The following is a 13464-nucleotide window of genomic DNA, read 5'->3' as shown; positions in this document are numbered from 1 at the left end:
ATGTTAATTTGATTTGGTAAATTTTGAAATCGTAAGTTAAAAACTTGATCTGAGATTTTAGTACACAAGGGTTTCTCTCAATTTGACTTCATTGTGGAGACTGGAGAGTAAACGCACAGAAACTGTGATCAGAGGAAATGGGGAGATCGCCGACGACGAAAGATGATGCACAGGCTCTTTTTCAGTCTCTCCGATCTGCTTATGCCGCTACTCCTACTAATCTCAAGGTTCTCATTTTCTCCCTCGATCTAATCACGTAAATTTTGTGTGTTTTGGTTTCTTAGTGTCCGAATGAACTAAAACGATTGACATTTTTCTGTGTTTCTTCTAGATCATAGATCTGTACGTGGCTTTTGCTGTGTTCACCGCTGTAATTCAGGTACTCGTCTTTTGCTTCATTATCTATCTAATTAAGATCGGTTTTATACGAATTTCGCATAAATCGAAACTAGCTGCTCATCGTGGATGAAGATTTGTTAGTTCCACGGTGTTTGATTGAAAGGTTAATGTAGTAGTTCCTTCGCGTTTAAGTTCAGGATTTTGCTTCACTTGCAAACTCGTGAAACTCAATCGTCTGATAAGTTAGGATTTCTATGCTTATATTGATGTAAATGCTTATTAGGGTTTAGTTTTCTTAACTTTTTATGGTTTTTTGTCTGTAAAGTGTTGATTGAATTTGCTTTTTCTTCTTCGCTTGCATGAAAACTTGAAGATTTCTTTTATTTCCATGGATTGGTTGTGTTGAGAACTTCATGGGGACCTGTAATTGACCTAAAACTTATAGCAGATTTGTGAAATGCAGATGGTTTTCTGTTAATGTTTCAGTGTTTACTATCTATATAGTATAAAACTTAATCCAATTTCTTACATTTGATAATTTTAATACTTGTTATACTTCTGTATATATAATTTATTCTATGATTCTATCTATATATGAATTTATCATAGCTTAATCTTAATGTAAGTCAGTATCACAGTCCTTAAAAATGTAATCTTGAAAATAAGGCACTAGTTATTGCATGTTGACATTTTATACACAAACTAATGAAATTTATAACTCTGATTCTCAACAATGTTTTCAGTTATCTCTCAAAATTATATGCTGTGAAGCTGTTTGAAAAGGGATGTTACAATGTGGAATAGAAAAGATTTCCTCTGTATAAAATGTTAAGACTTAATGGGTAATGATGACTGTATAGATAAAGTGTTGTCTACATAAAGTTTGTTTCTTACTTTCTTTTCTAGACTAATCCGTTTGTCCTAGACTAAATGACCATTTTACCCTTACATTCCAACAAACAACTTTCACAATGATTTATGCAACTAACATGAATTTATGGTTATTAATGTATTTTGTTATTTATCAGGTGGTTTACATGGCAGTGGTTGGGTCATTTCCATTCAACTCTTTTCTCTCTGGTGTCCTTTCTTGTGTTGGGACAGCTGTCCTAGCTGGTAAGTGGACCCCTTTCATAAGTTTTCTGATGATATTTCAGAAAATCATGGCAAATTTGGAAATAAATGAGGGCAATTTTGTAAAAAGTTAGGACTCAATAAAAAAAAAGCCCCTTTCCTTGATTTTCTCTATTAAGGCATTCTTCTTCATCAAGTAAAAGAAACTGATGTATAGACATAGTCAAAATAAATTGTTAATAGAGAAAATGACGATTTTACCCTTTTGTCTAGAAATGATACTGAATTACCTCATTTTGTCTCTTTTTTTTACAGTTTGTCTTCGTATTCAAGTGAACAAAGAAAACAAGGAATTCAAGGTATATTCGTTATTTATTCCTGCATAAAACTAAGGATGATATTTATTTATTTATTTTTGTCAATTTAACGAGGGCAAATTTGTAAAAAGCCAAAACCAAAGGAGAAAGCCTCTTTTCCATAACTTTATATATCAAGTCTATCTTTTGCTCGTTAAGTAAAAAATATACACTTATGTTTCTTTTTAGTAAATGACCAAATTGCCCTTCTGTTAATTTCCTTTTTTTTTTTTTTTTTTTTTTTTTTTGTGTGCAGGATTTACCTCCTGAGCGTGCTTTTGCAGACTTTGTTCTATGCAATTTGGTGCTACATTTGGTGATTATGAATTTCCTTGGATAGGTTTAATATATAAAGAATATTATATGACTGAATTTTGATATAATAATTAAGTCGAACCTTTAAAACTTTTAAAATGTCAAAGAAATAGAAATTGGGTTTTGCAATGAGGTTTGTTTAGTCATTTCATTTCGAAAATTGTAATTCAATCCAAAACATATTGTTCAATTGTTAGGCTACATCTGTTACACCGAAGGCTTGTATGCTTTGTTTTACTTTTTTCTTTTATTACTATTATTAGTAGTATTTAATATTTATTAGAGAAAAGACAAAACTGCACGAATGGTCCGTGTGGTTAGCTGAAAATTGCCACTTTGGTCCAAAAAAGTTTAGACTAGCATCAGAGGTCCAAACTTTTCATTTTGTTGCGAGTTTGGTCCGATTTTGTTTGAACTTTTTTATAAAGACGATTTTGCCCCTGATTATTTAATATTTTAATTTTCTTTTATTACAACAATTAAAAAGAATTAAAAATAAAAGAAAAACGAAAATACTCTCTCTCTCTCTCTCATAAACCAATACAATCAACACATATCCTTGTTCAACACATATCCTTGTTCTTCCCTTCTGCTTTCGTTCGAAGCCAAGAACAGAAGAGCATTCTTGTTCTTTTCAGCCTATACCTGCAAATGAGAAATACTGTTGTTTCATCTTCTTTCCATGGCAATTTCAAGCAACCAAAACACAAACCTAAACCTAGTGATTTACACCCCATCGATTCTATCAAGCAAAACAAACATATACCCATCGATTTCCTGTAAAAGATTAACATCACTCATCCATTCCATTTATCCATTTCTGTCAAGAATCAATCAAAAAACAATCATCTTAACCTAAATCTATTAACTAAACCCCATGGATTTACGGTCGAAGTAAAAAGAAGCGAGATGAAAGGAAACCTGTGATTGTCGAGCAAACAACAATGTCAAACAACCCCCATCCCGTTTCCTCACCTGTTCCACGGTCGACGACCATGTTATACCCACCGACGATCTCCCTTGTCGCTATCAATCGACCCAGGAGTATCGGGATTAGCCGCCTGCGAGCCTTCTTCCCTAGCCCTCGTGAATCGCCATCCACCGTCGCACCACACCCCTCAATCGAAATGTTACTTAAGATTTCTAACGATTCTTCATTTTCTCTGGTCCCGTCCTTCTTCTTCTTCACGATCGATCATCAATCGGAGGCTAGTGTTTGATTTCATTCACGATCGGTCATCACGATCGCTTCATCTTCTTCACCATCGACATTGAGGAGAACTTAATTCTCAGATCTGCAACAAATGGAACTTCGGTTCTTGGAGCAGGGAGGTTGAAGATCGAAAGATCAATCGTTCTTTTCTACTTTTCTTGGGTTTCTTAGAGTGTTCGGTATGGGACCAACGAGAAGCAACGCGTCTGACGTGGCTCGATCGCAACGGCTGCATAACGGGGGGAACACCGCCCCCTCTGCTCGTTGCAACTCGTTGAAGTGGCATCTCGTTGGCGTGGCGACGGGAAGAAACGGATATTTTTTGACCGTTTGATGCAACGGTTTAAAAAAAAAATTAATTATTAAAAAAACCAATTTATTATCCTATAAATACCTCTTATTTTCTTTTAAAAATTTCACACTTTCTCTTCTCCTCTCTACATACTTTCAATTATCTTAAAAAAGAAATATGGATCCTTTTGACTCGTCCAATGATTCAGATGACGATATTTTCTTTAGGATGATGTATCATTATTACACTACCGACTTGCTACAACCAGAACCAACCCCGCTACTAACAAGACGTGCGATGTTAAACAGAAATCGCGAGGAAGGACACGAACATCTATATCGCGATTACTTTGCGGATAATTGTGTATACTGGGCGAAGGACTTCAAAAGAAGATTTCGTTTGAGTAGGGATGTGTTCTTACGAATCGCCAACGCCTTGGAAAGCTGGTATCATTTCTTTACTTTATTTTTATACAAAATAAATAAAAATGTACTACATGTTTCTTTAATTTTACAACATATGCAATATATTTTTAAACTGTAGTCAATTTATGTTTAGGTACGAATTTTTTCAATTAAGATATGATGCTAGAGGTAGACGCGGGTTTACAACGTTGCAGAAATGTGCTGCGGCCATTCGTTTGATGGCTATGGGGGAGTCACCCGATACCATGGACGACTATATGAGAATGTCCGAAAGAACCGCAAGAGAGAGTTTGTATACATTGTCAAGGGGTGTTGTTGAAACTTTTGGTGACGTGTATTTGCGGAAACCTTCGTTGCATGATTTGCAAGAATTGTATGTGGCGCATGAAGAACGCCATGGGTTTCCCGGAATGATCGGAAGCATTGATTGCACACACTGGAAATGGAAAAATTGTCCGGTAGCATGGAAAGGGCAATACGCAAGTGGTCATCACGGATCACCTTCTTTGGTGTTAGAGGCTGTCGCTTCTCAAGATTTGTGGATTTGGCATGCGTTTTTTGGGGTTGTGGGTTCCAACAGCGACGTCAACGTTCTTGATCAGTCGCCAATATTCGACGATCTTTTGAATGAAAAAGCCCCGGATGCTCCTTTCACGGTGAATGGAAAGGAATACAAATATGGGTATTACCTTACAGATGGAATATATCCTCAGTATTCCACATTCGTGAAGGCATTCCGCCACCCGGTTGAAGAACGAGACAAATTTTTTAAGAGAAGACAAGAAGGAGCACGTAAGGATGTGGAACGTGCTTTTGGGGTCCTGAAGGCGAAGTGGCATATAGTCGAACATGCATCACGACCATTGGATTTAGAAACTTTACGATATATCATGTATGCGTGTATCATAATGCATAACATGGTAGTAGAAGATAAAGGGCGAAATATTGCACACTATATCCCAACGGAGCCCAGACACGTTCAGTTTCAACCAGGAACAACAGATTATTTGCATCGTGTTGTTGACATTCAGGACGCAAATAAACACAGACAACTTCGAGAGGACTTGGCGGATCATATCTTCTATGGTAACAATAACGATAACAAATAGCGTTGTATTTTTTTTTTGTTGAATTTGGATGTTATTTCTTTTTTTTTTTTTTTTTTGTTTTTGGATATTATGTGTAATTTAGTCTTTATGTTAATTTTAATTTTTAGAAAATTTTAATTGTTTTTTATACTTTTTAAACATTATGTTTTATTTATTTTTAATTTAAAAGATATTTGTCTCAATTTTAAAAAAATCGAAATAAATAAAATAAATTATAAAATGAAAAAAAAAATTGGTGTCATAACAAGATATAACATGTTGCCCATTTCCTCACTTGGTGTTATAACACCATTGATGATGTGGCACCAAAATGGTATTGCATCTAGTTGCCCACACCTTATGGTCTTAAATTTGGGGTGGGGGTTATTAGGAGGTCACAGGACTTTAACGTGTTTGTACAGATCTATGGTGCTTTCATAAGAGAGAGAGAGAGAGAGAGTATTTTCTCTTTTCTTTTATTTTTAATTCTTTTTAATTGTTGTAATAAAAGAAAATTAAAATATTAAATAATCAGGGGCAAAATTGTCTTTATAAAAAAGTCCAAACAAAATCAGACCAAACTCGCAAAGAAATGAAAAGTTTGGACCTCTAGTGCTAATCCAAACTTTTCAGGACCAAAGCAGCAATTTTCAGCTAACCACAGGGACCATTTGTGCAGTTTTGTCTAGAGAAAACTTCATAAATGGTCATTGTGGTATTCCAAAATCTGAAGTTTAGTCTCTCATTTAAAAAACCTTAGAGATGGTCTTTGTGGTTTCGAAACTTTTGATGTTTGGTCCTTATTGTTCAGTCCGTCATCTTTTTTCCGTTAACTGTAGGACATTTTTGTTATTTCACTATCAAATGGACCATTAAAAAAATAAAATATAATTATTTAATATAAAAGGATCTCTCTCTCTCTCTCTCTCTCTCTATATATATATATATATATATATATATATATATATATATATATATATATATATATATATATATATATATACACGCGATCTCTACCTTCATTCTTCCCAAACCCAACCATTCACCTTCATCGCTCCTTGCTTCACCTAACACCTCTGTCTTGTTCTTTGATTTACATTAGCCTCATCGTCGGATGGTATAACAATTATTTGTCATTTTAAAATTAGAACACAAACTCATTTTACACATACATACACACATTGCAATTAAAAAACACTTACACACACTAAATGTTATGTTTGAAACCTGCCATGCCATTTTCGTTGGAATAAAAATCAGAGCTTGAAACATCTCCTTGTGATTCCATAGAAAAATGATCAAACACATACACAAATTCATTCCTATAGAAAAAAAAGAAACAATAATGGTCGAAGATCGTCGAATTGGCAAAATTCTTTGAGGAAGGTAGAGAATCCTTGGTGAATTTGGTGGCATTCACTCCAATGTTATAGGTCTTGTGAAGATGATACTTTTTGTTCTTCCAATCCCACCCTTCTCATTGATAATCAACATTAATTATTTCCAAATAGCTGATACTGCTTTCTTCAATCTATAAAATCGTGTTCCTGGGAAGTCTATTGGACGCTCGATGATGCCTTTTAAGAACACATTGAACAGAGAACCGAGATTTGCAATATGATTTGGGTCCTCCACCAAACCTCGATCCAAGCACAAAATCCAGTGGGTAATATGAAGGTGGGTGATGCAAGTGATTTAAACCTAAATGTAATCTTGGATCAAAATCCGACAGCAACTTTAGATTCAGAGGCAGGTTTCCGATGTGGCGACTTTAAACTCAGATACAATCTTTGATTTTGGGTTTAAAGAGATCCGATTACCCATAAATGTCATCCATCGTCACAAGCTTTGAGACGCCATAACCGGTGGTGAATTTTTGGGGAAGAAACATCGATTAAAAACTGAAAGAGGGCACCGTCCAAATTTTTGGGGTTGTTTGATCGAAGTATATTTGTATCTCTCCTTCTTGATCTGAGTTTTCGGTACCGATTCTTTTGTAAAAACGAAGGAGAAGCTAGTGATTTTTTGAAGGGAAAAAATATGGAAAAAAAACGTCATAAATGGTCCATGTGGTTTCCCAAAATCTGAATTTTAATCCTCGTTGTTTAGAAATGTCATAGATGGTCCATGTGTTTTCAAAACTTTTGATGTTGGGTCCTTTTTGCTAACTCCGTTAGCTTTTCACCGTCAAATGAAAGGTATTTTTGTCATTTAACTATCCAAGGACCTTTTATGAGGTTTTCTTTTCTTTTCTTTTCTTTTTTTTAATTAAATTTAATCTCTCTCTCTCTCTCTATCTCTCTCTCTCAGCCTTACCTCCGATCATCATTAAACCTGCCCGCCCCTTTCCTCCACGCAAATACGACGATAACCCAAACATGAAAATTAGAAAAATCAAACCTCAAAGATCAAACTCTAAACCTGAAAATCAAACCTAACTAAACCCTAAATCTGCAAATCGAAACTAACAAGTTTCAGGAGAAGAAAGAGGGTTTTGATTGACGAAAATAAATCGAGGAACTTGATGTCCATCCAGATCGAGGAACCCAATGCAACCTAAATCTCGGGGACCGTCGATGCTTATGGTGGTAACCGTCCACCGCTACTTCATCTTCCTCATTCTTTGAATCCATTTCTGAAACTTTAAGATCAGTTCCTCTCTAAGGGTTCCAACACCAAGCCATTGTCATGTTTTGTTTATTCAGATGTGATTAAAAGGAAGAGAACGATGGGGTCTTTGATTTTTCACCAAGTTTGGTTCGGTTTTTTGGTTCCAAGGTTTGAATGTTCTTTAAATCGATTTTTGGCCATCGTTTATTCTGAGAAAGAAAGGTTTACCCATATTTTGAGGATAAATAGGAAGATTTGAACTCCGATTTTGAGGTTGAAGATAGTGGTGGGAGGTTGATGATATGAACTCCGATGTTAAGTTCCCAAAAGAAGAAATTAACTTGATAAAACAAGTGTACGAGTAAGTAAGATCTATGCAGATCCATTTGTTCTTCACAATTATTGTTAATTCATGTTTCTAGGTTTTGATTCGATTGGGAAATCCATATGTTCTTCAAGATTTGAAAAATTGAACTTCATTTTTTGTGGTGTTTTTTGTTCATTTTGGTGTGTTCAGTGGTTAGGAGGAAGATTTTTTTTGCCCTTTCTCAATTGATTACCTAAATGGGTGGAGATGATGATGAACAGGACAGAGGCCGGAGCAGGTAGCTTGAAGAGAACAAATGAGGTCGGTGGTGGTGACGCATCTATCAAAGAAAAAGAGAGTTGATGGCTAGGTAAAACTTCCCCAACGTTCTTTTCCCAAATCAACTTCTGATTGCTTGATTTGATTTTGTTTCTATGAATGGAAAAGATTAGGGTGAGGGTTTTTCATTTCATCTGCTCAATTTCAATATCCTTTTCTTAGTTGCATGTATGTTTTCATGGATTCAAAAAAAAAAAAGGAGAAGAGAAGGGGGTGGATCCCAGACAAAGATTTTGGTTGTAGGGAATGTATATTCGTATTGTGTGTGCATATGTGTTCTTGACGAGAGAGAGAGAGAGAGACCCCTTTTGCATATATTTTTTTAAAATAAGTGAAAACATCATAAATGGTCCCTATTGTTGTGAAATGATGAAGATGCTCTTCACTTAACGGATAAAACTTAACGGATTTAGCAATAAGGACTGATCGTCAAAAGTTTTGAAAGCATAGGGACCACCTATGATGTTTTTAAACCATAGGGACTAAACTTCAGATTTGGGGAAACCACAGGGACCATTTATGATGTTTTTTCAAAAATATGAAAACGAAGGAGTAAGGGGGTATTTGTGTTCTTGTGTACGTATGTATGGGTTCTTGTGTACATATGTATATGTTTGAGAGAGAGAGAGAGAAAGAGAGAGACGTGTGTGTTCTTGTGTATGTATGTATGTGTTCTTCTGTACATATGTATGCTTTTGATAGATAGATAGATAGATAGATAGGACCATTTTATATTAAATAATTATATTATATTTTTTCTTTTTCTTTTTAAATAAGGCAAAACTTTAGTTAACAGAAAAAAGATAATAGAGCAAGCAATAAGTACCAAACATCAAAAGTTTTGAAACCAATAGACATCTTTGATGTTTTTAAACTTAGGGATTTCAGATAGATTTCAAAATACCATAGGGACTATTTATGAAGTTTTCTCTATTTATTAATTTTAAATATTTTTTTTTATAAACGAATATAGAATTGTATTTGTTAATTTAGGCAATGTTTTAAAAACCGGTTTGAACCGGCCGGTTGAATCGGTTGGACCGTGAATCGGGAGAGTGAGCGGCTCAATTATCAGCGGTTTTACATTGATTTCTGAACCGGATTAAACCGGCCGGTTTTTAGAAAAAACCGGTTGAACCGGTTAAACCTAATAAAACCATATGAAAAAGAATCATTACATAATAAACTTTGGTGATTTTTTTCAAATCTATTTAGTTTTTTCTAAATAAAAACATATGGTAAATTTTATAAATTTTTTTGATATGTTTGTATTCATCTAAAACTATATTTTGTTTTGGTGTTATACTTTATTTTCTTTCTGACGTATATGGATTGATGTAAAACACTAAACCTTATGACTATGTGTTATTTTAATGTATTTGTATTTATCTACAACTTATTTTTAATGTTTGAAATTGTAAAATCAAATTCATAATTTATATATGAATGTATGTGTAGGAAAATAGAAAAAAAAACATAAAAAGTATAGAAACCGGTTCACCCGACGATCGAACCGGTTAAACCGGGAACCGGTCACCATACCGATTCAACTAAAAAACCGGTTTTTAAAACATTGAATTTAGGTGATTGTCATTATCTAATAGTTCGCTATCAAATATTCATTACAAATCAACCATGTAATTATCGAATATTAAATTTCAAGTTTATTTCATTTAATGACAACCATATTACTAGTAGTATTTAATACCAACCAAATTCAATTGTACTTCATTTATTATTATTATTATTATTATTATTATTATTATTATTTAATTTTATTTAATACCAACCAAATACGTTCATAAAATGTTGTTGCCTAAATCTACTTGATCCATTTGATTTTTATCTAAGTATTTGATTTTAATTCATTACGAATTATATTTATAGTCTATAAAATTGTTGATAAAATTACCTTTTTGCAATTACTTTGTTTTTATAAGATACATAAGCTGTTTTACATAAAATATAATCAAAATAAACTTTTATAAGTGTTCACTTTTACTTATTCGACCATTGATATACAATTAAAATTCATTTATTTATAAATAAATAAGTCGAAATTACCGTTTATATTTTTTATATAAAATCATCATGACATAACATATTCGAACAATTCTTATAAAGTTGACATAAAATATCCATAAATATTTAATATTTTACCTGATTATGAAATGTGATCACTTAAATAAATTAATTATACAGATAGAGTGAAAACAAAATTGTATAGGTCGCACAAGAAAATCCCAAGTCACTTTCACACTTTTTGGATTAACTTATGAAGTGGGAAATCGTTTTTTTATATGACCTTTAAATGTAACCCATGTATATAGTTTTGATTCGGTCAGTATTCGTACATTTACATATTTAATATAATTAGGTGAATGTTTATGTGTTGCGCAGAAACATTTAGATAGTTGAAAAGTCTTTACAAATATATGTTTTTTAAATATAACAATAAAGTTGTTGTTAAATTTGATATAATAATTTGTATATTAAATTGATATAATATATTGATTATTTTTTAATTAAATGATAATATATATATATATATATATATATATATATATATATATATATATATATTCATAATTTCAATCGTTTGAATGACTTCTACCCGCGAATTAAACATTAATAAAATTAAATATAATATATGGTTTAATGTTATTTATAGTTGGTGCTATTGTTAATTATTTTTTTAAGATTTATTTGTTTAATGTTTAATTTCTATCATTATAATTATTTAAGACATCAAACATTATTTTTTGATTTTAAAGGTAACAATATAATCATTTATATATAGTTATTTTTAACTATTGTTATTGTAAGCTATTTTAAGCTACTTATTTGAAAACTTTTAACGATTATAAAAATATATTTAGAAAATATTTTAGTTAAATTGAGATTACAATTTAGTTTTTGCATTTATCGCTACAATTTATCACTTTTAACTATTTACAAAATATTCTTTGGTTTTTTAAGTATAACTGAAATTTATATTTAAGTTGACACTGTAATGCGTAGAAGCACTTATATAGTTGAATTCTTTATAAATATATGTTTTTTTAAATATAACAATAACGTTATTGTTAAATTTGATATAATAATTCATGTACTAAATTGATATAATATATTGATTATTTTGAATTATATGATAATATATACATCTATTATAACTTGATAATCTCAATCGTCTGAATGACTTCTAGTTGTGAGTTACAGATGAATAAAATTAAATATAATATATGGCTTAATGTTATTTATAGTTGTTATCTTTTTAAAATTTATTTGTTTAATGTTTAAATTTCTAAAATGATAATTATTTAAAACATTAAACATTATTTTTTGATTTTAAAGGTAAAGATATAATCATTTATATAGAGTTATTTTTAACTATTGTTATTGTAAGTTATTTTAAGCTACTTATTTGAAAACTTTTAATGATTTTAAAAATATCTTTAGAAAATATTTTAGTTTAAATGAGATTACAATTTAGTTTTTGTATTTATCGCTAAAATTTATTATTTTTAACTATTTACAAAATATTCTTTTGTTTTTTAAATGAAACTGAAATTTATATTTAAATTGACATTGTAATGTTATATTTAAGTTAACAATTTAAGTATTTTTCCAAATTGTTCAAAAGTTGTAGATTTAAACTGATAATGGTTTACATATAACAACATATTAAATCTAATAAATTAAGTATAATATATTAAAAGTTAAAAACATAACTTTATAAGTAGAAGTAAAGACGTTATTTTAAAATTAAAATTTAGTTTATTTATGATTACACTTTAGATTTGATATTTATTTAAACTTATTAACCAACTTATATTCATTATTAGAAAAGACACTATAATTCATCACTTTTAACTATTTATAAAATATTCTTTGGGTTGTTTAAGTTAAAATAAAATTTATATTTAATTTGACCCTGTAATGTAATATTTAAATTAATAATTTAAGTATTTTATACAAATTGTTGCAAAATTTTATCTTTAAAATGATAATGGTTTACATCCAACAATATATTAAACCTAATAATGAAGGATAATATGTTAAAAGTAAAAAAACATAACTTTATAAGTAGAAGTAAAAGTATTATTTTAATATTAAAATTTAATTTATATATGATTACACTTTAAGTTTGATATTTATTTAACATAATTAACCAAAGTATAATTTATATTATAAAGAAATTGAAAAGTCTTCGGAGTTTCAAATAAATGTGGTGAAAGGAAAGATGTATGAGAGTTTCAAATGAATATAATGAAAAGAAAAATATTTGTTGAAATAATGTTGAAACAACGTTTAATTAAATGCTTCTAAATAGTTAAGAAAGGCTACATTCTTTTAGCCATTAATTGTTGTAATTATTTAACATTAAATGATTTAACAATAACCCATAAAAACACTTTCAATTGGATTTTCTACTGGTTCCTACAACTATAATAAATTTTTAAAAACTCGTTGAAAATGATAGATTATCTTTTTTCATTTAGAAAAAAAATCATTTATTTTCATAAACGTTTATTTTTTATTTTTAAATCTTTTCGATATAATAATATTTTCATTTATTATATTTAATAATATTCTAGTTTTGTTTTATTGAGTTTTATTTTGTGGTTTAACAACAAATTTTTATGCCAGTTAGTTAAAGCGGCATTTTTTTAAAAAAAATTTCAACCGCATCCTAACTTGATATTTCCTTTTGAAAGATGTTAAAACTAATATGAACTCTCATTTACTCATATAATACTATATTTGTTTTCTAAAATAACATCTTACTTTCTTAAAAAGGTTCTCATTTACCTACAAAATATGTTTATAATCAGATAACACGAACAAATAAAAAGCTATTTCAAAAAATAAGATGCTATTTAATGCAATGAATATTATGTCATGAATTTTAATAATAAATCATGTCAATTCCGTATTTTTAATATGGCCAACTGATTAGGTAAGCACACTTTTAATTCATTTAAGCTTTACAAAAATTTTTGTAATCATTTAAAGGTTGTCTGTCGATTATAGTTTTAATAACTAAGAGAGATAGTAATGAAATGTATTTGTAACAATGATTTTTATGAGAAATAATCTATCTAT

At 30.5% G+C, this 13464-nt stretch overlaps 1 protein-coding gene across 1 annotated transcript; it reads left to right on the top strand.

The window, feature by feature from the left end:
- Nucleotides 1-70: 70 nt before the first annotated feature.
- Nucleotides 71-2321, top strand: ATDAD1 (Defender against death (DAD family) protein). The gene is made up of 5 exons (XM_079004650.1): nucleotides 71-227; nucleotides 332-379; nucleotides 1368-1455; nucleotides 1729-1772; nucleotides 2026-2321. Exons 1-5 carry the CDS (start codon nucleotides 138-140, stop codon nucleotides 2107-2109), a joined length of 354 nt encoding a protein of 117 aa, XP_078860776.1. The 5' UTR covers nucleotides 71-137; the 3' UTR covers nucleotides 2110-2321.
- Nucleotides 2322-13464: the final 11143 nt, after the last annotated feature.

The sequence above is a fragment of the Lactuca serriola genome, chromosome 6, assembly GCF_051521515.1.
Source record: "Lactuca serriola cultivar US96UC23 chromosome 6, Lser_US96UC23_V15, whole genome shotgun sequence".
Taxonomy (NCBI): Eukaryota; Viridiplantae; Streptophyta; class Magnoliopsida; order Asterales; family Asteraceae; genus Lactuca; species Lactuca serriola.
This window is presented reverse-complemented; position numbering and strand designations above follow the sequence as displayed.